Source organism: Staurois parvus, unplaced genomic scaffold (assembly GCF_062004578.1).
Source record: "Staurois parvus isolate SC_StPar_1 unplaced genomic scaffold, SC_StPar_1.0 ptg000821l, whole genome shotgun sequence".
Lineage (NCBI taxonomy): Eukaryota > Metazoa > Chordata > Amphibia > Anura > Ranidae > Staurois > Staurois parvus.
In genome coordinates this window covers 14,640-40,562 of record NW_028318617.1, presented here as the reverse complement: position 1 = coordinate 40,562, position 25,923 = coordinate 14,640, and the positions used below count along the sequence as shown (strand labels likewise).

Genomic DNA, 25,923 nt, shown 5'->3' with positions numbered 1-25,923 from the left:
TAATATATAAACACATTCACAAAATAGAAAGGCTTCTGTGAATGAGCAGCAGAGGGGAGGGGCGGGCATAGCTGCTCTGTGTGCATTGGACAGGTTTGTTGCTGTGAGGGCTCCTCTCAGATCCTGGAGTGTTTCTCCGGCACAGCAAAAAACCTGTCCAATGTGAATAATAGGGACAATCCCAGATGTCATGCAGCTCCTTGGACTGCGTAGTGTGCCTTCACTTCTTGCAAAGTGGCTGAATTCCTGTAATTCGGCTTTAAAGTAAAACTCACTGTAAGAAACAGCGAATAGGCAGGTGGTTATTGCAAGAGACGTGCAATGTCTCTTCTGCAATAAAATGCCCCTACCTGCCTGCTCCCTGTCTTTTACAGCGCTCTTCCAACCTTGTGCTAACAGTTTGACGAAGAACCTTTTCTGTTCCACCATGACAGTGCCTTTGAGTTCCTCAACATGTGCAGCTCAGCCTACAGTACCATGCTGAGTTGACTGGCTGCTGCATGTGCACAGGATGTCATACAGTGATGTCATACCACACTGGCCAATGAAGAGGCACCGTTGGATAGGGGAGTCTAAAGTGTATCTAGACCCAAGAACAAAAATGTAATATCTTTCAGCTTACTAGTCCTTAGATGTGGTGGCCGCAGTTGTTGTTTTTTTTTTTTTCAGGCCTGTTTTCCTTTGTTGCCTGGTTATCTTTCCAGTAACACACAGCTTGTTATACTATATTGCTGGTCAGTGGGAAGGTGCCTCCTACATTGGTGGCCAGTATAGTGCTTCATCAAATTTGTGGTCATTGTAGTACCCCCTTACCTTGGAGGGCAGTGTAGCGCCCCCTTACCTTGGAGGTCAGTGTAGTGCCCCCTTACCTTGGAGGTCAGTGTAGCGCCCCCTTACCTTGGAGGTCAGTGTAGCGCCCCCTTACCTTGGAGGTCAGTGTAGTGCCCCCTTACCTTGGAGGTTAGTGTAGCGCCCCCTTACCTTGGAGAGGGCAGTGTAGCGCCCCCTTACCTTGGGAGGTCAGTGTAGCGCCCCCTTACCTTGGAGGTCAGTGTAGCGCCCCCTTACCTTGGAGGTCAGTGTAGTGCCCCCTTACCTTGGAGGTCAGTGTAGTGCCCCCTTACCTTGGAGGTCAGTGTAGTGCCGCCCCCTTACCTTGGGTGGTCAGTGTAGTGCCCCCTAACCTTGGGAGGTCAGTGTAGTGCCGCCCCCTTACCTTGGGTGGTCAGTGTAGCGCCCCCTTACCTTGGGAGGTCAGTGTAGCGCCCCCTTACCTTGGGAGGTCAGTGTAGCGCCCCCTTACCTTGGGAGGTCAGTGTAGCGCCCCCTTACCTTGGGAGGTCAGTGTAGCGCCCCCTTACCTTGGGAGGTCAGTGTAGCGCCCCCTTACCTTGGGAGGTCAGTGTAGCGCCCCCTTACCTTGGGAGGTCAGTGTAGCGCCCCCTTACCTTGGGAGGTCAGTGCAGCGCCCCCTTACCTTGGGAGGTCAGTGCAGCGCCCCCTTACCTTGGGAGGTCAGTGCAGCGCCCCCTTACCTTGGAGGTCAGTGCAGCGCCCCCTTACCTTGGAGGTCAGTGCAGCGCCCCCTTACCTTGGAGGTCAGTGCAGCGCCCCCTTACATTGGAGGTCAGTGTAGCACCCCCTTACCTTGGAGGTCAGTGTAGCCCCCCCTTACCTTGGAGGTCAGTGTAGCCCCCCCTTACCTTGGAGGTCAGTAGCGCCCCCTAAGAATAGGGGCCAAGCAGAGAAGCCTCTCCTTATATTGGTGGTCATTGAAGTGCCCTCTTGCCTTGATGGCCAGTGATGTGCTCTGTTACATTAGTAGTCTACAATATTTACAGACGTTTATTACACATTGAGGTTCAGGTTCAATGAATACTGTCACCTGTGTACTGTGCAATTATATGTTCTTGGCAAATAAAGTAAAACAGAAAGTTTTAGAAGTTCATCAAAATGATAATTAGGAGGTTTCAGAGCTATGACACCCTGTAGAGTCACTTTACATGTCTGCTGCCAAAGGAGATTACGTGACCCCTTCCCCACTGTCATCAGTACAAGGAAATAACTGCAATCTAGGTTATAATTACAACTTTGGGACTACTTTCTTCATTTTACAGCAGGTTTGTGTGTTTTCATCTCTCGACAAAATAATTGCAGCTCTTCTGCATTTCCTCTGTCCTCTCAGATTTTCCAGCTGGAATTCGGTGGCTTCGGTTTGCAGTTAAAATTTAGCGTGCAGTTTGCTCGGAGCCGGGAGACACTCCATCATTCTGCCACTTCATTTCACAGCTCGCTACAAGTGTACACAGGGAACCAAATTATTCCTCCCGACAATGCGGAGCCAGCAGTCATTACTTGACAAAATATTGTCTCTTTAATATTAGAATTACAATAAGCTATTTGCCAGAGTATTGAGCCCAGTCATTCAGTCCTATCCCTTCATAAGAAATGTACGTCTTCTGAAACACAGATGAGTTTGGTGACAAAGTAATCTCGTGTGTTTTATCTTCAGCTCTTCGATGGGATCGAATGTGAATTCCCGATGTTTTTCATCTATATGATCATTGATGGTAAGTTTCATAGTTAGCTTGCGGTTTCTGCAGAAATGGTGCTGAAGTTCAAGCTCTGCTGGCGGTGCCAACTACCTGCGTTCGTTTTCAGCCCAGTCCCTGTAGAGCCTTCTTGGATCCTAAAGTGTTACTAAACCCACAACAGTAAAATCAGTCTGTAGACGCAGGAAAGCATGCTTGTTATACTCACTGTGGAACCTAAGGGGTTAATCCTCTGCATTGTGTAACAAGGCTGATAGATCCTGTCTTCTCTGATCCTCTCCTTCTACTGTCCCCCAACCCATCTGTTGACAGAACAGAATCTTGAAGCTGCACATGCTCAGTTTGGTGTGTATTGCTAGAGAGGTGTTTTGGGGGGGAGTGCATGTGATAAGCACAGGGCCAGTCAGCACTGTCCAGTCAGAGGGTCAGGGGTCATGCAGCTTCATAGGACAGTGAGAGGAGAATGAAAACTCCTACAAGATTAACTAATGCTCTGCTGGATACTGACAGAAGTCACTAGACTGCATTGTGTAAAAAGGCTGTTTGATCCTGTCTTTTCTTATCCTCCCCTTCTTCTACTGTCCCCAATCCATCTGCTGATAGAACAGAGCCTTGGGGACAAGCTGCACTGAGCATGTGCGGCTTGCCCCCAAGGCTCTGTTTTGGGTTTTTTTGGGGAGAGTGCATGTGATCAGCACAGGTCCAATCAGCACTGTCCAGACAGAGGGTCAGGGGTTATGCAGCTTCATAGGACAGTCAGAGGAGAATGAAAACCCCACCTGTAAGCTTTAACCAGTGCTTGAACCAAGTCTGCACAAGCTCAGTTTAATGTGTATTACTAGAATTTTTTTTCTTCTTGGGAGAGTGCACGTGATCAGCACAGGGCCAATCAGTACTGTCCAGACAGAGGCTTGGGAGTCATGCAGCCTCATTGGACAATCAGGGGAGAATGAAAACTCCTTATGCAAGCTTCAACCGGTGCTGTGCTGGACACTGATAGAAGTCACAAGACTGCTATATACTGCTGATGAGAAAATGTATTGAGCAGTTTATATATGCTAAAATATTTGCATTTCCATGTTCTGTGTACTGTGGGGGACCAGATATGGTGAATGCAGGGTCCGGGGAGAGCGGATATAGTGAATGCAGGGTCCAGGGAGACCAGATATAGTAAATGCTGGGTCCAGGGAGACCGGATATAGTGAATGCAGGGTTCGGGGAGAGCGGATATAGTGAATGCAGGGTCCAGGGAGGGCGGATATAGTGAATGCAGGGTCCGGGGAGAGCGGATATAGTGAATGCAGGGTCCAGGGAGAGCGGATATAGTGAATGCGGGGTCCGGAGAGAGCGGATATAGTGAATGCAGGGTCTGGGGGGAGCGGATATAGTGAATGCGGGGTCCGGGGAGAGCGGATATAGTGAATGCGGGGTCCGGGGAGAGCGGATATAGTGAATGCGGGTTCTGGGGAGAGCGGATATAGTGAATGCATGGTCCGGGGAGAGTGGATATAGTGAATGCGGGGTCCGGGGAGAGCGGATATAGTGAATGCGGGGTCCGGGGAGAGCGGATATAGTGAATGCGGGGTCCGGGGAGAGCGGATATAGTGAATGCGGGGTCCGGGGAGAGTGGATATAGTGAATGCGGGGTCCGGGAGAGCGGCTATAGTGAATGCAGGGTCCGGGGAGAGCGGATATAGTGAATGCAGGGTTCGGGGAAAGCGGATATAGTGAATGCAGGGTCCGGGGAGAGCAGATATAGTGAATGCGGGTCCGGGGAGAGCGGATATAGTGAATGCGGGGTCCGGGGAGAGCGGATATAGTGAATGCGGGGTCCGGGGAGAGCGGACATAGTGAATGCGGGGTCCGGGTAGAGCGGATATAGTGAATGCGGGGTCCTGGGAGAGCGGATATAGTGAATGCGGGGTCCGGGGAGAGCGGATATAGTGAATGCGGGGTCCGGGGAGAGCGGATATAGTGAATGCGGGGTCTGGGGAGAGCGGATATAGTGAATGCGGGGTCCGGGGAGAGCGGATATTGTGAATGCGTGGTCCTGGGAGTCCGGATATAGGGAATGCGGGGTCCTGGGAGTCCGGATATAGGGAATGCGGGGTCCTGGGAGTCCGGATATAGGGAGTCCGGATATAGTGAATGCGGGGTCCGGGGAGAGCGGATATAGTGAATACGGGGTCCTGGGAGTCCGGATATAGTGAATGCAGGGTCTGGGGAGACCAGATATAGTGAATGCAGGGTCTGGGGAGACCAGATATAGTAAATGCAGGGTCCTGGGAGGGTTGATATAGTGAATGCAGGGTCCTGGGAGGGTTGATATAGTGAATGCGGGGTCCAGGGAGAGCGGATATAGTGAATGCGGGGTCCGGGGAGAGCGGATATAGTGAATGCGGGGTTTGGGGAGAGCGGATATAGTGAATGCGGGGTCTGGGGAAACCGGATATAGTGAATGCGGGGTCCGGGGTTTAGGAACACTTGAAAGCAAAACTAAAACCTTCTATACATTACAGCCAAGCAAGCTGCCATCTTTGCCTGTTTTTGATCTGCAGCTGCCATGCTGGTGAACATGTGATCAGATATGCCACCAACCTTTTGTTAAGTTTGGTTAAGAGCAAAAGCAGACATGACAGTTATCTTTCCCAGCATGCATTGAATGTAACTCTCTTAGGAATTAGTCAAATGGTTCTAAACCTTAGACATGAAATATGAACAAAACATATCCCACTATAGTGTGTACGTGTCTCAATCCAGAGCACCAAGTGTCATTTCTGTCTGCTACTTCGTTTCTCTGCTATCAGCAAGAAACACTTCTGACAAGTTTTCCTGACACCAAGAGAAAAATATTGACTGGGGAGGGACCTCCCGCTGATTGACAACCTCAGCTCTGTTCCTGTGAGCTGTGTGATGGAGGGGGTGTGTCCCTTCCCTCCAATCAGCTATCCGAGCTCTCCTCATTGAGCTCTGCAGTGTGTTTTTTCAGCTCTCCACCCCTCTCCTCCTATGCATTTTGTGGCTCCACCCAGTTGTCAAACCAACGGAGTCCCGAAACACTTAACCATGCTCCCCTATGGATTGACGTCATCACCAACCAAAGCTGAGTTGTCAAGCAAGCTGAGGACACCTGGAAGCCACCGCCGCACAAGCCGGGCTACTTGCATTTCAGCTCCTCAAGTGGTTCTGCTAACATCCATCCAGCAGCATCCTGTCCAGCTCCGCACACACTGGCTGCTTGTCTGCCGATCTCTGCCATGGATGACAAGCCCTCCATGGATGACAAGCCCTCCATGGATGACAAGCCCTCCATGGATGACAAGCCCTCCATGGATGACAAGCCCACTCTTTCTTTATAAATGTGAGTGCATTACCTTAAAGATGCCCTTAAAGTGGTTCTAAAGTCTCAAGGTGTTTTACCTTCATGCATTCTATGCATGAAGTTAAAAAACTGTCTGTGTGTAGCAGCCCCCCCAACACTTACCTGAGCCCCCTCTTCATCCAGCTATGTCCACGAGAGCCTCAGTTCTCTGGGGACTCTCACTCCTTATTGGCTGAGGCCATTGGCTCCTGCTGCTGTCAGGCACAGCCAGTGAGCCAATCAGTAAAAGGAGGGGGTGGGGCGAGGCCGAGCCACGGTTGTTTGTGCATGAATGGACACGCAGAACCGCGGCTCGAGAGCACACCTGCTTGGGTGCCCCCATCACAAGCTGTTTGCTACGGGGGCACCCAACTGAGGGGAGGGACCAAGAGCTCCAGCGGAGGATCCGGGCTGCTCTGTGCAAAACCATTACACAGAGAAGGTAAATATACCATGTTTGTTATTTTTAAGGAAAAGAAAAAAAAAATAAGACTTTAGTATCACTTTAAGCCACGCTTACACAGTTTGCACTCAGATGGAGGCGCCCTCTGTTCCTTCTGTCTTAAATACTCCAGTGATGCCCACCGGCAGGGGGTACGACTTGCGCACTTCAAGGGCAGAGCCCTCCTACACCAGAGCTCAACAAAGCAGTTTTTGTTTCTCTGCGAACTCCCCCCAGTTGTATTACATGTTGTCCCTGCAAGTCGATCCATTGATCAAAATAAAGAAACTGCAGCGCTAAAATACTGTATACAAAAAATAATTAAAAATAAAATCTATAATACTCAATAATAATCAAATCATCCAGATATTAACATAGTAAATAATAAATATATAAGTGAATAAAACGCTAATTTAGGCTCCACACATAAATGTGATCATGTAAACAGTCTTTTATCAACAGAAGTATTGCTCTAGTGACATCCAAAAAATCCGTGTGACTTAATCTGTGCGAAAGACTTAAGAATTGCGCACTCACCAGATGCGCATAATATATGCGCAATAAGCTGAATATGAATCTGTAGGGAACCCTTTTAAATGGATCTGCCAGACAGCATGGAACCAGGATCCCTCCTCTGGACACAAGCCTCCTCTGCAGCCACGCTTCCACTGGGGTCCTAATGAAATCCTTAGCTCAAGTCTTATGTCTGTCGTTTGCAGAAATTTCTGATGTTGTTTTCCTCCTGTTGCCTCGCTGGCTGCTGCTTGAAGCTGTCTCCACGCCTCCGTGTCTCGAGTCCACGAGGCGCTGCTGGAGGAGGGGTGGAGAGGGTGTCCCGATTCATTGATACTGACTTTGATTCAATAGGGTGACAATGCTGTTCATTCTACAGTGAAATTGAATAGCAGCGTTGTCACCTTACGGATAGGTGACAAGTCATTTCAGATTGGCAGTAGGCGTATTAGAGCACTGGACCCAAAATAGGAAAGGTAACACCTTGGACTTGAGTTTTAGAGGCAGCTCTCTGTCAGCCGGGGAAAGCTCAGAGTAGTCAAAGAAATGTATCGCAAGCAAGAGCACCACCGAAATTCTGCAGTAATTCTTTATTTTGTTGTCACTTGTACAAAATCAATAAAAACTAATGGGTTCATCAGAATGATCGGGTTGAGGCAGGGGTGCTCAATCAATCGTCCGTGGAGCCCTCTGATTCCTCTTGACCTCAAACTAAATGCAGGAGTTCAGAAAGTGCACCGTCCACAAGATATAATAGAAGTCTATGGCAAAGTGCATGGTCCAGGTAAACCGCAGCATATCAGTGGGAAAGCAGCCTTATGGGGGGGTCAGGACACTGAGGGCTCATTTACAATTCCGGTTTGCAGGACAGGTGGCCTTTACCCCCTCCCCCCCTCAACCAATAGCAAACCCACCCCATGCTTCAGGGGGCCCGTGCGGCCTCCCTGTCACATTCTGTTTTACACTTGAACAGAAGGGGCGGCATTTGCAAGAACTGATCTCTCCATCCGAGGTACACAGCCGGTGACCGATCTAGCCACAGCACACATGTGCGAGGCACGATCCACAAAGGATGTCCTACGACTACCACCCGGATCGACGATAGTCCCGCTCGTCCGTCATTTTGCTATTGGCCGGGCAGGAACAGGTTAAATGCTTTCAGCTTTTAAAGCGGAGTTCCACTTTCCTGTCAAAAAATAAAAGTCAGCAGCTACAAAAACTGTAGCTGCTGACTTTTAAAAAAACAGCCACTTACCTGTCCCTCGGTCCCGTGGTGTGTCCCCCGCAGCCCGTTTCACCGGCCGTCCTGTATTCCAGGAGGACGGCATCTTCAGTGTGGGCACCCGGCTGTGATAGCTTGCGGCTTCACAGCCGGGTACCCACTGCGCATGTGCGAGTAGCTCTGCGCTTCATGAACGGTCCTGTAGTCTTCTGGGACCTGTCACATGACTACAGGGAGGGAGGACACCTTCCGCTTCCGATCATCTAGGCCAGAGGTTCTCAACCTGTGGGTTGCGACCCCTTTGGGGGTTGAACGACCCTTTCACAGGGGTCCCCTAAGACCATCAGAAAACACATATTTCCCATGTGTAAAGAGCAGCTACTGTGTAGAAAGCAGCTGCTCTGTTGAAAGCAGCTACTGTGTTGAAAGCAGCTACTGTGTTGAAAGCAGCTGCTGTGTTGAAAGCAGCTGCTGTGTTGAAAGCAGCTACTGTGTTGAAAGCAGCTACTGTGTTGAAAGCAGCTGCTGTGTTGAAAGCAGCTGCTGTGTTGAAAGCAGCTGCTGTGTAGAAAGCAGCTACTGTGTTGAAAGCAGCTACTGTGTTGAAAGCAGCTACTGTGTTGAAAGCAGCTGCTGTGTAGAAAGCAGCTGCTGTGTTGAAAGCAGCTACTCTGTTGAAAGCAGCTACTGTGTAGAAAGCAGCTACTGTGTTGAAAGCAGCTACTGTGTTGAAAGCAGCTGCTGTGTTGAAAGCAGCTGCTGTGTTGAAAGCAGCTGCTGTGTAGAAAGCAGCTGCTGTGTAGAAAGCAGCTGCTGTGTTGAAAGCAGCTGCTGTGTTGAAAGCAGCTACTGTGTTGAAAGCAGCTACTGTGTTGAAAGCAGCTGCTGTGTTGAAAGCAGCTGCTGTGTTGAAAGCAGCTGCTGTGTTGAAAGCAGCTGCTGTGTTGAAAGCAGCTGCTGTGTAGAAAGCAGCTACTGTGTTGAAAGCAGCTACTGTGTTGAAAGCAGCTACTGTGTTGAAAGCAGCTACTGTGTTGAAAGCAGCTGCTGTGTTGAAAGCAGCTGCTGTGTTGAAAGCAGCTGCTGTGTTGAAAGCAGCTACTCTGTTGAAAGCAGCTACTGTGTAGAAAGCAGCTACTGTGTTGAAAGCAGCTGCTGTGTTGAAAGCAGCTGCTGTGTTGAAAGCAGCTGCTGTGTTGAAAGCAGCTGCTGTGTTGAAAGCAGCTGCTGTGTTGAAAGCAGCTGCTCTGTTGAAAGCAGCTACTGTGTAGAAAGCAGCAGTATTGGAGGTAAAACGACACTCATGAATTATAATTACTGGGTAAATAATTTTATGGTTGGTGGTCACCACAACATGAGGAACTGTATGAAAGGGTCACGGCATTAGGAAGGTTGAGAACCACTGGTCTAGGCGATGGGAGCGGGTACCTGTCAAATTCGGGTACCCGCTCCCCAAAGGTGCCAATCCTTAATGGGGAGTGAGGGAGCAGTCCTTGAAGCGGAACTTCCCCTTTTGGGTGGAGCTCCGCTTTAAATCCTTTTAGAGGTGCCAGTGCCGGGTTTTAGCTGTGAAAGCCAGAGAGGAGACCTGCCCGTGTGTGGTAATACCAGGAACGCCGTGTGTGTTTAGTTCTTGCCCCTGACATTGGATTATTCCTAGAAGCAAGCAATCATCTGTAACCGGCGGCAGCGCTGAACGAGTCTGTTAAACGCATTATTCTGCGTATGAATTTAATTCGATAATGAGCTTGTTTGCGCGTCCTTATTTAGTTACAACACTGAGTGATTGTAAGATGTTAATATTGCACTCCATCTGCTCCCAGCAAATCTCACATCCCTTCCCCGAAATCATTATGTGTAAACAGCGCGGCTCCATGCACCCCCCCCCCCCTCCTCGCTAGAAAGACACGACGCCCACATCAAGTGCCGAGCGCTTCCATTGTGCACATTCTAAATGTGTTCTTACATCGAAAGATAAATACCTTATTATGGAACAAAGAACGCAAAAAGCAGGTTTTAAGTTCTGTGTGAAACATTTGCGCACGCGAACGGAAGTCACCTAAGATGTGCTAAACCGCTCACAGGTATAAATCTGAAATCAAGACAGATATTAGAGGCACCAATAAATACAGTTATTCATTTATTTTAAAAAATCATTCAAATAGAAGTAGTACAGTCAAATCATAACATCACGTACATGACGTAGGCTGTCCATACCAGATAGGCCCCCTTCACACGGACGGTCCGATCGGGTCTGCCTGTCAGTTTTTCTCCATCTATGGAGCGGTGGGTGTCAGCGGACATGTGTCTACCGATCCGATCCTGTACACTAAAAGCAGACACATGGGGATCGGTTCCCCATTCGTCCGGCAGATCCCATGACAGAAATGGAGCGGATATAGTGAATGCAGGGTCTGGGGAGAGCGGATATAGTGAATGCTGGGTCTGGGGAGAGCGGATATAGTGAATGCTGGGTCTGGGGAGAGCGGATATAGTGAATGCGGGGTCTGGGGAGAGCGGATATAGTGAATGCGGGGTCCGGGGAGAGCGGATATAGTGAATGCTGGGTCTGGGGAGAGCGGATATAGTGAATGCTGGGTCTGGGGAGAGCGGATATAGTGAATGCTGGGTCTGGGGAGAGCGGATATAGTGAATGCGGGGTCTGGGGAGAGCGGATATAGTGAATGCGGGGTCCAGGGAGAGAGGATATAGTGAATGCGGGGTCCGGGGAGAGCGTATATAGCGAATGCAGGGTCCGGGGAGACCAGATATAATGAATGCAGGGTCTGGGGAGAGCGGATATAGTGAATGCAGGGTCCGGGGAGAGCGGATATAGTGAATGCGGGGTCCGGGGAGAGCGGATATAGTGAATGCGGGGTCCGGGGAGAGCGGATATAGTGCATGCAGGGTCCGGGGAGAGTGGATATAGTGAATGCAGGGTCCGGGGAGACCGGATATAGTGAATGCAGGGTCCGGAGAGAGCGGATATAGTGAATGCAGGGTCCGGAGAGAGCGGATATAGTGAATGCAGGGTCCGGGGAGACCGGATATAGTGAATGCAGGGTCCGGAGAGAGCGGATATAGTGAATGCGGGGTCTGGGGAGAGCGGATATAGTGAATGCGGGGTCCGGAGAGAGCGGATATAGTGAATGCGGGGTCCGGAGAGAGCGGATATAGTGAATGCGGGGTTTGGGGAGAGCGGATATAATGAATGCGGGGTCCGGGGAGAGCGGATATAGTGAATGCGGGGTCCGGGGAGAGCGGATATAGTGAATGCGGGGTCCGGGGAGAGCGGATATAGTGAATGCGGGGTCCAGGGAGAGCGGATATAGTGAATGTGGGGTCCGGGGAGACCAGATATAGTGAATGCGGGGTCCGGGGAGACCAGATATAGTGAATGCAGGGTCCGGGGAGAGCGGATATACTGAATGCGGGGTCCGGGGAGAGCGGATATAGTGAATGCGGGGTCCAGGGAGAGCGGATATAGTGAATGCAGGGTCCGGGGAGAGCGGATATAGTGAATGCGGGGTCTGGGGAGAGTGGATATAGTGAATGCGGGGTCCGGGGAGAGCGGATATAGTGAATGCGGGGTCCGGGGAGAGCGGATATAGTGAATGCGGGGTCCGGGGAGAGTGGATATAGTGAATGCGGGGTCCGGGGAGAGCGGATATAGTGAATGCGGGGTCCGGGGAGAGCGGATATAGTGAATGCGGGGTCCTGGGTTTAGTAACACTTTATTTGTTTTTAAAGTTCTATACCTGTTGGGGCTGCCATTCACTCCTAAGTTTATAAATAATCATTTTTTTTTTTTTCATTAATTTTTAGGTGTTTTCCGCGGAAAACCTGAACAGGTGAAAGAATATGAGAGTCTGTTGGACCCGGTACTTTTTCAAGCCTTTGATGGTAATTATATTTCTGTGTCTCTGCTCAGGGGATTTTCCCTCATTTTCTGTTTGGTCCCTGGGAGACAGGAAGTGAGGGGGGTTTGGGGGGGTATGTGCAACCGGAACCCAGAGAGCAATAACATTCTTTATTTTAAGTTTATTGGGGAAACCTCTTTTGAGTTTCGAATATTTTTCCCAATTAACCAAGAACAATGTTTTGGCTGTGGTCGCTTTAGTGTATTTATAGCATGTATCTAGAGAAGACAGAGATTTCCATGACTGAATCCCCCATGTCTCCCCGTGCTCGTGTGCAAAGGTGAACGCACACGTCGGTGTTGCACGCGTACAAACGGTGATTGTCCCACACATATGAGGTATTTACCACAAATATCAGATCATGGACAGTAATTCTAGCACCAGACCTCCCGTGTAGCTATAAAGTGGTAACCTGTAAAGGCTTTTAAAACGTGGCCTATAGATAACATTTGTCGTTTGTCGCCGTTGCACGGGCATGCGCAATTTTGCAATGAGACATGTTTGGTATCACTCAGCATAACATCATCTTTTTAATGTGTTTGAAAAAGTGCTGCACAAATACCATGTGATATAAAAAAAATTGCAACACCCATCATTTTATTCTCTAGGGCCTCTGCTTTAAAAAATATATACAGACGCACCTCGGTTTGCGAATTTAATGCGTTCTCCGGGACGCTTTGTATTGCGAAAAATTCATAAACCGAAACGCGGTTTCCCATAGGAATGCATTAAAAACCAATTAATACGTTCTGGTCACTGTCACTATAGATCAGGGCCGCTTTTTAGATGTAATTACCAACTTTTTTTTTCTTCCCTTTAGCTCAGAGAATCAGCTGTCACTTAACCCCCCCCCCCCCCAACCCTCCCAGCTAAAAGAAAGTTTCCTTTTACTTTATTTCCCCAGTTAAAAGAAACAACATTGTTTCACTTTCCCCAGAGCTAAATGATACTTTGTTTCTTTTATCTAGGGAAACAAACTAAAAGGAAATGTTTCCTTCAAGTTTGATTCCCACGATAAAAGAAACAAAGTACCATTTAGCTCCTGGAAAGTGACAGCTAATTCTGTGAGCTATAGTGAAGAAAAAAAAAAAGCTGGCAGTTGCATTTAAAAATCGGCACCGACATACACTTCGTATTGCGAAAAAAATTTGTAAACCGAGGCATTATTTTCAATGGATTTTCATTCGTTAACCGAAAATTATGTTAACCGAGACGTTCGTAAACTGAGGTACGCCTGTATGATGTTTGGGGATTCTAAGTAATCTTCTAGCAAAACAATATGATTTAAATTTTTTTTTTTTTTTTTAACCACTTTCCATTTGGCCCATTTATATAAATGGCCGGGCAGGAGCAGTGCAGTGGCGGGTTGACGTTCATAAACGGCGCCTGCCTTTTTAGCCTGTGCGTTCTTCCTGGTGTGAGGTCCCCATCCGGTGAATACTGTATGTCACACTTACCAGCTCCTTTCTTTCCTGAATGAACACACTAAGTCATTGGTACAGATCGCTCACGGTGTTCATTCATAATTGCAATTCTATGCATAAAGCAAAGAAAACTTTTTTTTTTTTTGTAGGGCGGGGGTTTCTGTCAGGTTGGTTCAAATGAATGGGCTCTCATGCCCGTGCAAAACGTGGCTCTCAGGGCCGCATAGGTGTAAACTGAGGGGTAAATAGGGGATAATGTGAATAAATAGTGAATGCGTAACACCAATAAAAAACTGTATATGGTGAAAAAAACTTTCTATTGACAATTTTATATATATTTAACATTAGCGCAGCACCAATTATTATTATTTTTCACTGAGTATTGTTCCATTTTGGTATATGGTAAGGTGTTAGCAGCTTTTTTTTTTTTTTTTTTTTTTATAAATTAAGCACCTAGAGCACGGGAGGACTACATGGGTAAAAGCTGGACATAGATGCTTTGTTTTTAACCCCCCTGGCGGTATTCCCGAGTGTCGCTCGGGGTAAAGTTTCAGCACCACAAGCGGTGACCCCCCCGAGCTACACTCGGGAATACACTGCAGCGTTGCTCCGGGGTCTCTTCTTCACTTACCATGTCCTGCGCTCCCGCGATGTCCCCCCTGCAGTGTCCCCTGCAATGTCCTCCGGCCGATGCCGGCATCTGTCTTCTGGCTTCCGTTCCCTGCGACGTCAGGACGTACGGGGGACGGAACGGCGGAAATGTAGAAATTTTAAAAAGTGACATTCACTAAAATTACTAAAATCACATAGTATAACATTCCTGTATCAAACCATTTCACATACATTGTGTCCCGAGTGCTTTGTCCGGCGCCCTGCCTGCATTTTTACTGTTCTTTCTGCCTGGAAACTGAGAAACGTCCATGGCGTCCAAAAAGCGTCCCTTTAGGTCAGACGCGGTTTTAGACCGGCTAGAGAACAGCGATAGTAAATCAGAACTACTTGCAGAATTGAGTGATAATGATTCGTGGGGGAAATTCCTCATCAGACACTGAAAACGATTCTGCGACTGAGCTCAGCGATGTGCGAACTTGGCGCTATATTTCACATTTCAGTGTTTTTGGTTTGATTATATTATTGAATTACATTTATTATTATTATATTATTATTTTTTATGATTATTTATTATATTATAATTTATGATTTCGTGTTTCAAATATTATCATCCCCGGGATGTTTACTAGACTCTTGTTCAGACAGATTTCAGTGAGTTATTCCTAAATATTACAGGCCTACAATAAAAAAAACAACATATTTCCATGCAAAGAAACGTACCGCTTTGAGCACAGAAATATGGACATAATCAGACCGCTAGGGAGGCTACAAAAGAAAATCAAGTGGATTCCTCCATCCACACATGTGAGGTGGGGGGAGAAATCCTCCCCGCTGTGCCATTGTATTCTGACAGTTGGACTCCTCTGCAGCCGGCTGATCAAGAAAAAATTCCAACAGTGGCCAATTGGCAGAAATTAATAGTTGGATTGACTTCTTTTGAGGGAGATCGGTCATAGATAGATCGAAATTTGGCCTGCCCCTGTTGAACCAGCTTCATTTCGATCTATGGACAGCTTAACCCCTAAAAACAAAGAAAACATCCCACAGAAGTCATTGTGCAGCCCTCTGGGGTTCCTTCATCTCATACATAATATATAAATATGTATCTTTTGGATCTGGTACGCACATTCTGCACACACACTGCCAGCATTACACCTGGTGCCCCCTCTTGCACTAGCGATCTGGATTTTTTTGTGTGCGTTTCCGATCTCACACTGTGAAAATGAGGGCATTTGAGCTGTTCATTTAAATGTTTCCTATTCAGGGCACTTATTCTCTGGCATTCTCCATCACGAGGTGTTTTTTGTTAGGTGTAAATAAATAGGCGAGCAGCATCTAAAGCTCTGATTATAAATGGAAGATTACTCGTGTGAGCTGCTTGAAGCTGCTTACAGCGCGGAACCTTCCATTGTGCGTCTCAGAGGGGGATAAAACAAGTCGGGCGCTCCTTGGCGCCTCTCTCAGAACACGCTCTCCGGTTCTATTCTAAGAACGTTCCACACCTGGCCTCGGGCATGCAAAACGGGCTGTGTGATGTTCCGTCCTGTCTCTGGAGAAGTGAGGGATGCCGATCCTGCAGGGTGTGAAGTCTCCTCTCCATTATAATACACAGACCTGTGGGACATCAAACGTTCAGTCATCGTGTTGCGCTTGGAGATGGTGGTGGCATCCAGCATGAGACATGGGCAGTGCAGTGGCTATCCCCCAGTTCACAGCTGTGCGGGTGGGGGCGCTGCGGATCTGCACAAAAATTCGTGCAGCCGCACCCCCCGCACAAACAATTGCGGACCCGCGGGTGGGTGCCATTAGTTCTAATGGCACGCCGCCCGCACTGGGAAACGCAACCGTACTGAGAACCGAGGTTCCCGTGTGAGCTGCATTTTCCAAAGAAGTGCAAGGACTTCTTCCCTGCGTGTCACGGGAGTCCATTCCAATCAAAGCCTATGAGGAGAGAGCTGGCCACGTTAACCGGTGCTCTGCTGGACGCTGATAGAAGTCATAAGACTGCTATATACTGCTGATGAGAAAAGGGATTTAGCAGTTTATATTTACTAAAATAATTACATTTCCATGTTCTGTGTACTGTGGGAGAGCGGATATAGTGAATGCGGGGTCCAGGGAGACCAGATATAATGAATGCAGGGTCCGGGGAGAGCGGATATAGTGAATGCGGGGTCCGGGGAGACCAGATATAGTGAATGCAGGGTCCGGGGAGACCAGATATAGGGAATGCGGGGTCCGAGGAGAGCGGATATAGTGAATGCGGGGTCCGGGAGAGCGGATATAGCGAATGCAGGGTCCGGGGAGAGCGGATATAGCGAATGCGGGGTCCGGGGAGAGCGGATATAGCGAATGCGGGGTCCGGGGAGAGCGGATATAGTGAATGCAGGGTCGGGGAGAGCGGATATAGTGAATGCAGGGTCCGGGGAGAGCGGATATTGTGAATGCAGGGTCCGGGGAGAGCGGATATAGTGAATGCGTGTCCGGGGTGAGCGGATATAGGGAATGCGGGGTCCGGGGAGAGCGGATATAGGGAATGCGGGGTCCGGGGAGAGCGGATATAGTGAATGCAGGGAGAGCAGATATGAGCATTATGAGGGAGAGCAGATATAGTGAATGCGTGTCCGGGGTGAGCGGATATAGCGAATGCGGGGTCCGGGGAGAGCGGATATAGTGAATGCAGGGTCGGGGAGAGCGGATATAGTGAATGCAGGGTCCGGGGAGAGCGGATATTGTGAATGCAGGGTCCGGGGAGAGCGGATATAGTGAATGCGTGCCCGGGGTGAGCGGATATAGTGAATGCGGGGTCCGGGGAGAGCGGATATAGGGAATGCGGGGTCCGGGGAGAGCGGATATAGTGAATGCAGGGAGAGCAGATATGAGCATTATGAGGGAGAGCAGATATAGTGAATGCAGGGTCCGGGGAGACCAGATATAGTGAATGCAGTGTTCGGGGAGAGCGGATATAGTGAATGCAGGGAGAGCAGATATGAGCATTATGAGGGAGAGCAGATATAGTGAATTCAGGGTCCGGGGAGACCAGATATAGGGAATGCAGGGTCCGAGGAGAGCGGATATAGTGAATGCGGGGTCTGGGAGAGCGGATATAGTGAATGCAGGGTCCGGGGAGAGCGGATATAGTGAATGCAGGGTCTGGGGAGAGCGGATATAGTGAATGCGGGGTCTGGGGAGATCAGATATAGTGAATGCAGGGTCTGGGGAGATCAGATATAGTGAATGCAGGGTCTGGGGAGAGCAGATATAGTGAATCCAGGGCCCGGGGTGAGCGGATATAGTGAATGCAGGGTCCAGGGAGAGCGGATATAGTGAATGCGTGGTCCGGGGAGAGCGGATATAGTGAATGCGGGGTCCGGGGAGAGCGGATATAGCGAATGCGGGGTCCGGGGAGAGCGGATATAGCGAATGCGGGGTCCGGGGAGAGCGGATATAGTGAATGCGGGGACCGGTGAGAGCAGATATAGTGAATGCAGGGTCCGGGGAGACCAGATATAGTGAATGCGGGGTTCGGGGAGAGCGGATATAGTGAATGCAGGGAGAGCAGATATGAGCATTATGAGGGAGAGCAGATATAGTGAATGCGGGGTCCGGGGAGAGCGGATATAGTGAATGCGGGGTCCGGGGAGAGCGGACATAGTGAATGGGGGGTCCGGAGACAGTGGATATAGTGAATGCGGGGTCCGGAGACAGTGGATATAGTGAATGCAGGGTCTCGGAAGACCAGATTTTCTAGTGCGGGCGGCGTGCCATTAGAACTAATGGCACCCACTCGCGGGTTCACATTTCTCTGTGCGGGTGGTGCGGCTGCAGATGTGAACCTAGCGTGAAGGATCCTATTGTGTTCTTGCAGCTGTTGGTGGGGAGGAGAGATGGGAAGCTGGCACCACTGCGGGGATGGGGGCACAAGGAAGGGGGCCTGGGCAGTAGGGAGAAATTGATGTTGCACAGGAAGGGTGATCGGCACAGCAAGGGGGCAATTACTGGAACCGATCCCCTGTATGACTCTCTCTGCAGCAGCTGAAAGCCAGCGGGAGGACAGAAAGCCAACTTTCAGCTGCTACAGAGAGAGCCATACAGGGGATCTGTTCCAGTAATTGCCCCCTTGCTGTGCCGATCACCCTTCCTGTCCATATCCAATTCACTCAGCTGCCTGGGCCCCCCTGCTGGCCTGGGTCCTGTACTGGAGGACTGGTGGTACCCCGTTATCCGCGGCCCTGTTTGTCCATACTGATAGCTGTTTGTTTGGCATCCCATCTGCCATGTATTATTATTACTCTCTGAAAGATGTCAGCATGCTCCGGCTTTCCCCTGACCAGCTGCAATGTTTCTATTATGTGTTATTCATGCGCTGTGCGGTTGGAATCGCACTCCCGCAGCATTGTGCTCCATTATTCCTGTCTTTTGATGAATATTCCACTGCTGACACTTGATAATACATAGCACGATTCACTCTGTCTGCACTTGTCATGGTTTGTTTCAATTTTTAATGTATATGTAATGTTCTCTGCGCTGCCTTCAGGGGGAAGACTGCAAACATTGGCTGCAGACAAGCTGGTCTTCCTTTACACTGTATTTAACCATTGAAGCCAACTTGCATTCATTTCTTTTTTTTTTTTTGTCTCGGACGGAGCGAAGAAATGTTGACACCGGTCAGATGTCTAGCTTTTAGTACTCTGTGCGAGTTCCCCACACATCCTGTTCCAGTAACGCACCCCCCTATCCAGAAATTTCAGATCACACGGGGTGTATTTACCACAAGGCAAACAAGGCTTTTGCCTAGGGTGGCATTTTTCAGGGGGGCAGCACTTCCCCTTGGAAGAAGGGATGGAAGAAGGGACACACGCAGCATGGGAACCAGGTGGGTTCCGAGAGATGCTGTGGGTTTCATGATGGTGTATGCACAGCCCGACTCTCATTCCTGGGGATGTCCGGAGCTGTGAAGGTGAGTGTCTTTCTCTCTCACTTGCCATGGGAGATGGTGGCTTTTGTATGGGGGGCAGTGGCAGTGGAAGGCTCGGGAGGAGGGCAGGGGTCTTCTTGGTCAATGTCAGGCTCTTTCTGCAGGGGGGTGCCAATTTTTGTGTTGCCCAGGGCAGCACAAAACCTAAATACACCACTGGGATCACATACATGTACATGATCTGGCACAGCAAGGCCGATCTGCTGCACTAAAACTGTGGTAGGCTGTCTGCAAGTAGTTAATTTTTAGGGATTTCTGTTCACTTCCTGTTCTTGCTATGGTACAGGAAGTGAAGGGAAATCTCCCCAATGGGGCACAGATGGCAAAAAATTCTGACAAGGGTTATAAACCCTGCCTTACTTTATCCAAAATGAAAAAAATGCCTATAGTTCTACTTTAAATTGAGCTCTTAAAATCGATCCGGGTACTCCAAGTAGAGATACTGTTCCCATCGATCATGTAACCAAGCCATCAGTTCCTCTGTTCATTGTTAGTGGGTAATATCAGTCACCCATTTTTTGTGATGTAGGAGCCTCATGAAGATGCATTTTATCACAACGGATGGTTTGTGGTCCTAGAAGCTGCTCACATTAATACTTTTATGCCCTGCTCTATATTTCCCCTCTTCCCTATAGCTGCTTTGCCGCCTCTCAGTGACTTTGCGGCACTCCGTATCTCGCGCATGTGCGGTTCGGGGAAGATGGCGCCGGACCGCTCATAAGCGTTTGTTACTATTTATAGCTGATGTCCACAGCTAGCACGCTCCCTTTGAAGACTTGCTCGGGCACGAAACGCGTTGGGAGGAGCCTAGCTGTGTACGTCATGCCGCCCAGGCCGTCAGGAAGGCCGGCGGCCATCTTAGATTGCCAGATGTGAGTGCATTTCTGTATCTGCCTACTATTCAGCTATACGTTAATAAGATACTGCACAACCATGGCTTGTCATTCAACAAGCCCTTTAAGGTGGATTTCTGCAAACGCCTTCTGTGTCCCCATCCATTGGTCATTTATATCTGAGGAGATGTCCCTGGAGAGTGTGCGAGAGGTCTGCTAATCACCTTGTATGCTGACGTGTGCCAGATGATTGCCCTTGTTTCTATCCACATCCAAAATTCATAAAAGTGCAGCGCTTACAAAGTTATTTCAAATGGATAAATATAACGATATAAAAATTAGTGACAGCTCGTTGTAAGGTGCTTGATACAGGAGTTGATGGTGACTTCAAACTTCAGTGGCGTGTAAATAGTAAACATACGCACTCACCAGATGCGTATCTTTAAATACCCATGTAGATAATATGAGCAGAGGTCCCCCTTTCAGGATGGGATGGATGAATTGGGCCATTTTAATGGACTCTCCTCCCTCTGGGTGGTATACAGCTACAGAGACGTCTCCCTTGGTGTGTGCAAACAGGATCCAGCCAGAGGCCTCCTTAATGGATAGGTGGATGCTTGTGAGCCAATATTGGAACAGCTCCCTCCTTTGGAATGGTGCCACATAATGCTCTGTATCTTCTAGGGTGGGCTCTATAAATGAATGTTAGCTCGCCAAAGAGCCAACCAAGAAATGGCCCGTAGTGTAGTACTTCAAAATGATTTATTCGATAATCCACGTGGTATGAAGATAAAAATAAAATGGTGAACAAGAAAATGGTATACTGACCATTCACAATTAGATGGTGGCCGCCGGCACCTAGCATAGGTGTGACGTCACGGCGTAATGACCCCTTTACCGTGTTTCGTGCTAAAGCTCAGAAAGGATGGCCATCACGCCAATTGACCATGACGGGATAATTTTTTACACAAATGCGCATTAAGATTGCGCTTCTGGTTAGTGCATTCACATTACCAATATCCAGTCACCTAGTCACGGAACTCACAAAAACGAATTACTGCCTTATTGGACTTTTATTTACCACCCAAGTCACATGACTATATTTGTATTTATTATTGTTTCCACTATTTATACGTCATATCTGGACGATTCGCTTTGATTTCACATCTACGCCTACTGGCGCTTGCACATACTTCACTTTATTAGGTATTTTAGCGCTGCATCTTTGTTTACATATTTATTTAGAGGGTAAGAGGTTTCACCTTGATGCTAGCAGCTTGATACCCAGCACTCGTTTTACACCCTATGTTTTAGAGCTAAAAACCAGATGATGTAGGCCAGGGCTTAAAATTTGAAGTCTAGACCTACTAGCCTGGCAAAAACCTTACTCTCCACCAGTTGCCCCACCCAACCTTGCCCAGGTCCGCCTCCAACCCCACCTTTGGCCCGTCCCCCAGCTCTGCCCCAACCATGCCCTCTTAAAACTTTTACATTTTTCTTTAGAATAGAGAGTCCAAAATATAAAACTGTATACAGTAATGTATATCCCAGCTCCCCTGTACTCCATTATAGTAATATGACATGTATACAGTAATGTATATCCCCCTCCCCTGTACTCCATTATAGTAATATGACATGTATACAGTACTTACTCCTCGAGTCCCCCGCGGCGGTGGAGAGGGTGTCTCCTCTCAGCGGAGGAGAGCGGACCTCTCCTGCACCGGTCCCCTCAGCGGCAGTGCCGAAGAAGCCAGAAACCGGGAGTTGGAAACCGGAACTCAGCTTCACAAGTGCTCGCCGCTAAAGAATTTCTCCTCGAATTGGACGAGCGGCTTTATCAAGCCCTGATGTAGGTACTTGGATTGGAAAGGTCTTTCTGAAAGGGGAGAGGTTGGATCTCCAGTGCTGATGTACTACAGTTCTGGCAGCTAGTAGAATGAAGTCCTCTTTGCCAGTAGAATTGAGCCTATGACCAAGGAGAGAGAGAGTTCCAGCAGCCTCAGGGATGTCCCGTGACTTGATAAGTAATGAAGATCCATGACCAAAAGGGTAATACCAGAGGTCAGGACCTCCAGAGATGTAATATGGTCCCTCCCCTTCGCTCTACGCCAGCACTCGGTAAAGAGAGAGGGGAATCTTTTCTCCGTGGTGGAGGGGCAATTATATCAGCACATCACAATTTTAAAGTTTTTCTCTTGCGCTGCAGTCGTGTGTGAAAAGGTACCTGTTTTGAGGAGATTATCCTCAGTAATTGACAGTTCAAATCCCTTTCCTGAGCAGAGATGTAGTAATGTGTGAAGAACACTCCTGATTCAGAATATTTGTGCGATTAGATGGATCGGCGTAGAATCTCAAAGTGTAAAATATTCCTCGTCCCTTTTACCAAAAATAGAAGAGCCAACATCTGACAAAGGAGCTGTGATCCGCAATTAGAGCATGTCTTCGTTATCAGAGAGAAACTCTTACTAGACCAACAGAAAGCCAGGGCTGTCTTATCGCATGGGCAGCCCTGGGCACTGTCTTCCCCTGCAGTTCCTTCCTCCCCATCGAAGAGAATCGCATGTGGACAGAGCGGGTGATGAGTACGTGGGTGGGGGAAAAAACTGAAACTGACCTTCTGAGTGGCTCTAAAAGCAGCAGCTGAAAGCCTGCATCTCCTCCCTCCCGCCAGCTTTCAGTTGCTGCAGGGAGAGCCAGAAACAATTGGTTCCAGTAATTTCCCCCACCCGCCACACTGACCACCCCTTCCTGGCAACTATCATTTTCCCTACTCCCGGCTGCCTGGACCCCACTGTGTGCCCCCTTCCCCCAAGCGCTGCCAGCTTCCTTTCTCTCCAGCCTGCAGCTACAGTCCCGCAGGAGGATCTTCAGGATGGAGAGCAGGGGAAGGGGCTGGTAAATATCATGTATCAACCCCTTCCTTTTCTAAATGAACACAGTGAGTGATTAGTACCAATCATGGTGTTCATTCATAACTGAAGCATAGTAAACTGTGTTTACTATGCTTCAGTTTATGGATGAACAGCAGCCTCGGTCTAATGTTCATGTATCTGCAGATAGAGGGACTGGGGAATGTTTTCTCAGTCCCTTCCCCTGACATCTCAACAAAGACCCCCCAACAGTGTAATGAAAAAAATTTAAAAGTTCTAAAAAAAAATCTTAAAAAAATCAGGCTAACATTTCTAATAAAAGTCACACCCACTGTTTGCCTCGATACGCTATGCACGCCACAGGTCACCATCTCCCTGGTAGGGGCCCCAGTGCTTTACTTTGCCCAGAGCTCCATTGTGCTATTAAGGTAGCAGTTGAGAAAGCCAGGTTCCCTAATATAGGTGTCATGGGGCTTATGTAGGAGAAGAGTTGAGTCTGCTTAAGAAGTGAATCCCATGCCCAAAGATGGGGGAGGTACACATATCTTTAGGGCAGAATAGGAGGGATAGTGCCCTGGAAGTAAAGGTGTTAAGGTAGTCTCTGGGTTGACTCCAGGTGGGGGAGTCCTAGATCCCCTAAGATGTTGTATTGAAGGTAAAGGGGAGAGTGCTCCCAGATATAGGTATTAAAAAAAAAAGTCAAAGTAACATATCTACTGTATTTTAATCAAAGCTGTACAATCTTGCCAGGTATTTGGGTGGACTACTCGCTAAGTCTTCGCATTTCATCTTTTAAAGGGCCCTTAATTTAGAGCAGCGGTCTCCAAACTGCAGCCTGGGCTTTTATCTGGCCCTTGGGGCTGTATTTCAACCACTGATTTCATCCACTGATACCAACAATGGGATATAGTTTCCCCCACTGACACCAATGAAGGGGCACAATTCACAATTCCTCCCAATGGTACCAATGGGACACAATTCCTCCCAATGACACAGTGGGGCCCAATGACACCAATCATGGGGCATAATTCCGCCCAAGGGCACCAACGATGTGGCACAATTCCCCCCAAAGACACCAACCATGGGGCCCAGTGACACCAACAATGGGGCACAATTCCTCCCAATCACGCCAACAATGGGGCGCAATTCTTCCCATTGACATCAACAATGGGGCATTATTTCTCCCAGAGACACCAAAGATCAGACATTGTCTAATCCCGCTGACATTGAGACCTTTTCTACTTCCAATAGCCACAGTCCTGCACCCCTAAAGTCTGAAGGACAATAAACTGACCCTTTGTGCAGAAAGTTTGGAGACCCCTGATTTAGGCCAAAGGATCTACTTGTATGTATACACCCAAGTATTTAATTGAACCATTGGTCCAAAGGAACAGAAAGAAAGTATAAAAGAACAGTTGTTCAGTGGTAGGAAGAATTACATTTAGAGGGTTTGATTTGTATTTGCTTTAAAATTGTTCAATTGGACAAATTGATAGAATTCTTTCAATATTGGGGGAAAGCTTTTCTGGGATTTGAGAGACAGAGCAGTATATCATCCATATAGAGGCTTTGTAAAGTGTCCTCCTACCATGAAGCCTTGAATTGTTGGATTTGCCCTTGCAAGATCGTTAATGTGTACAGGATTGGAGATAAAGGACAGGCCTGTCACATCCTATTATGAGTAACAACCGGGCTTGACAAGGAGACATTAACCCTGACATGAGTCGAGGGGTTGTCATATAGTGCCCTGATCTTCTCCAGGACGGAGGAGTAATACCTATGTGCCGGAGGGTAGCAATGAAAAATTCCAAGTCAAGGCAGTTGAACCCCTTCTCATCACTAACAGATAGAAGACATAAAGACTGGTTACAGTATGTTTTATAGCTTTGTCCATGAGGAAGATTGTGTGGATGTCATTACAAGCTTCTCTAAGTTTGGCAAATACTCAGGTCAATATTTATGAAAAATATTGGGTGATGGCACACAGTGTGAGGTATCTTCTCTCTACCTCGGGAGCTGAGAGATGTGGGCTTCCAGAGCCTGGACAAGTGGCAGATATTTCAGTAATGGTAGTTTTGAGGATTGGTGAAAAGATGTATTTAAATTGTTTGTAGATGGTGCCCATAGATCCGGCTTGACCTGGACTCTAAGGCCTCATGCACACTGGGCATTTTAAAAACGTTGGTAACGGTAGCTGTATAAAGTCACATTAAAAACGCATTTTTTTTGCGTGTTTTAGCATTTTTTGCTGTGTTTTTCTGCATTAGCATTTTTAAAAATGTTGGCTCAAAAACCCCCGTTTGATGTGTTTTACCACTTTTACCAGCGTTAGAGCAGTTTTACAGCTGTAAAAAAAACTCCTCTTGACACCCACTAGTTCTGGGGGTTTTTCCCAGCCATAAAATGCCCTTGCCAAAACCGCTGATTAAAGCCGAAAGCACATAGGATAACATTCTGGGGAGTTTACTGGCTGTAGAAAAAAACACCATAAGCCAAAAACAGCCGCTGTAAAAACGCCCCGTGTGCAGGAGGCCTAAAAGTAATTTTTTCAGTTGACTTTGTGTGAAAATCCTCAGCCAAAAAGAACCTGCAATAACTAGAGGAAATGCGGACCAACCACCATAAGAAGTTAGTGATCGGCTTCGGGATCCAGAAACCACTTCTTGATGCGTTTCACTGGGACTTAGCCATGACTATGGCTAAACTCAACAGAAGTTACCTCTGTGACCAAGCCCCGGAGGGTGAGTGGGGCGAAACGCGTCAGTGGGATGGCCAGTACAGAGACTGAGGTCATTCTTCTACATTGGACTCCTGGTGGTTGAGCAGCATCCATCCCTTCACTTGTATTGGCTGACACTGGAATCGCTCAGACTCGTGTTCTCGTCTTTTCATTGGGTGAGGTGATCCTTTTCCTTACATCCATAGCTTGCAGTGCTCCAAAAGGTATTTTTTTCACTACAAACACGATGGATGGCGTGGTTTCTTGGCAGAGGCATGTAGGCTGAAGCCAGTCCCAACTTACAAGTCATGTTGGCTGGTTGGGAGAGCAGCATTTCCTCTATTTACTGCATCCATCGCTCTGAATGGACATGCTGACCGCCTCCACCCATTCATTCCTGTGGATCAAAACAAAGGCCAAAAAGAGTACCTGCATCCAATCAGATGCAGGCCCTGTTCAGGTATTCTGACAACCGCG

At 48.2% G+C, this 25,923-nt stretch overlaps 1 protein-coding gene across 1 annotated transcript in view; it reads left to right on the top strand.

Annotated features, from left to right (window-relative positions):
* The window catches only part of LOC149443946 (phosphorylase b kinase regulatory subunit beta-like), a gene marked incomplete at its 3' end in the record, with an annotated part of 249,711 nt that overhangs the window by 212,041 nt on the left and 11,747 nt on the right, over positions 1-25,923 (top strand). Inside the window, exons 11-12 of the mRNA XM_089655130.1 lie at positions 2,513-2,570; positions 11,916-11,993. Of these exons, the coding sequence (XP_089511256.1) occupies positions 2,513-2,570; positions 11,916-11,993 (136 nt within the window). The remainder of the gene's footprint in view (positions 1-2,512; positions 2,571-11,915; positions 11,994-25,923) is intronic.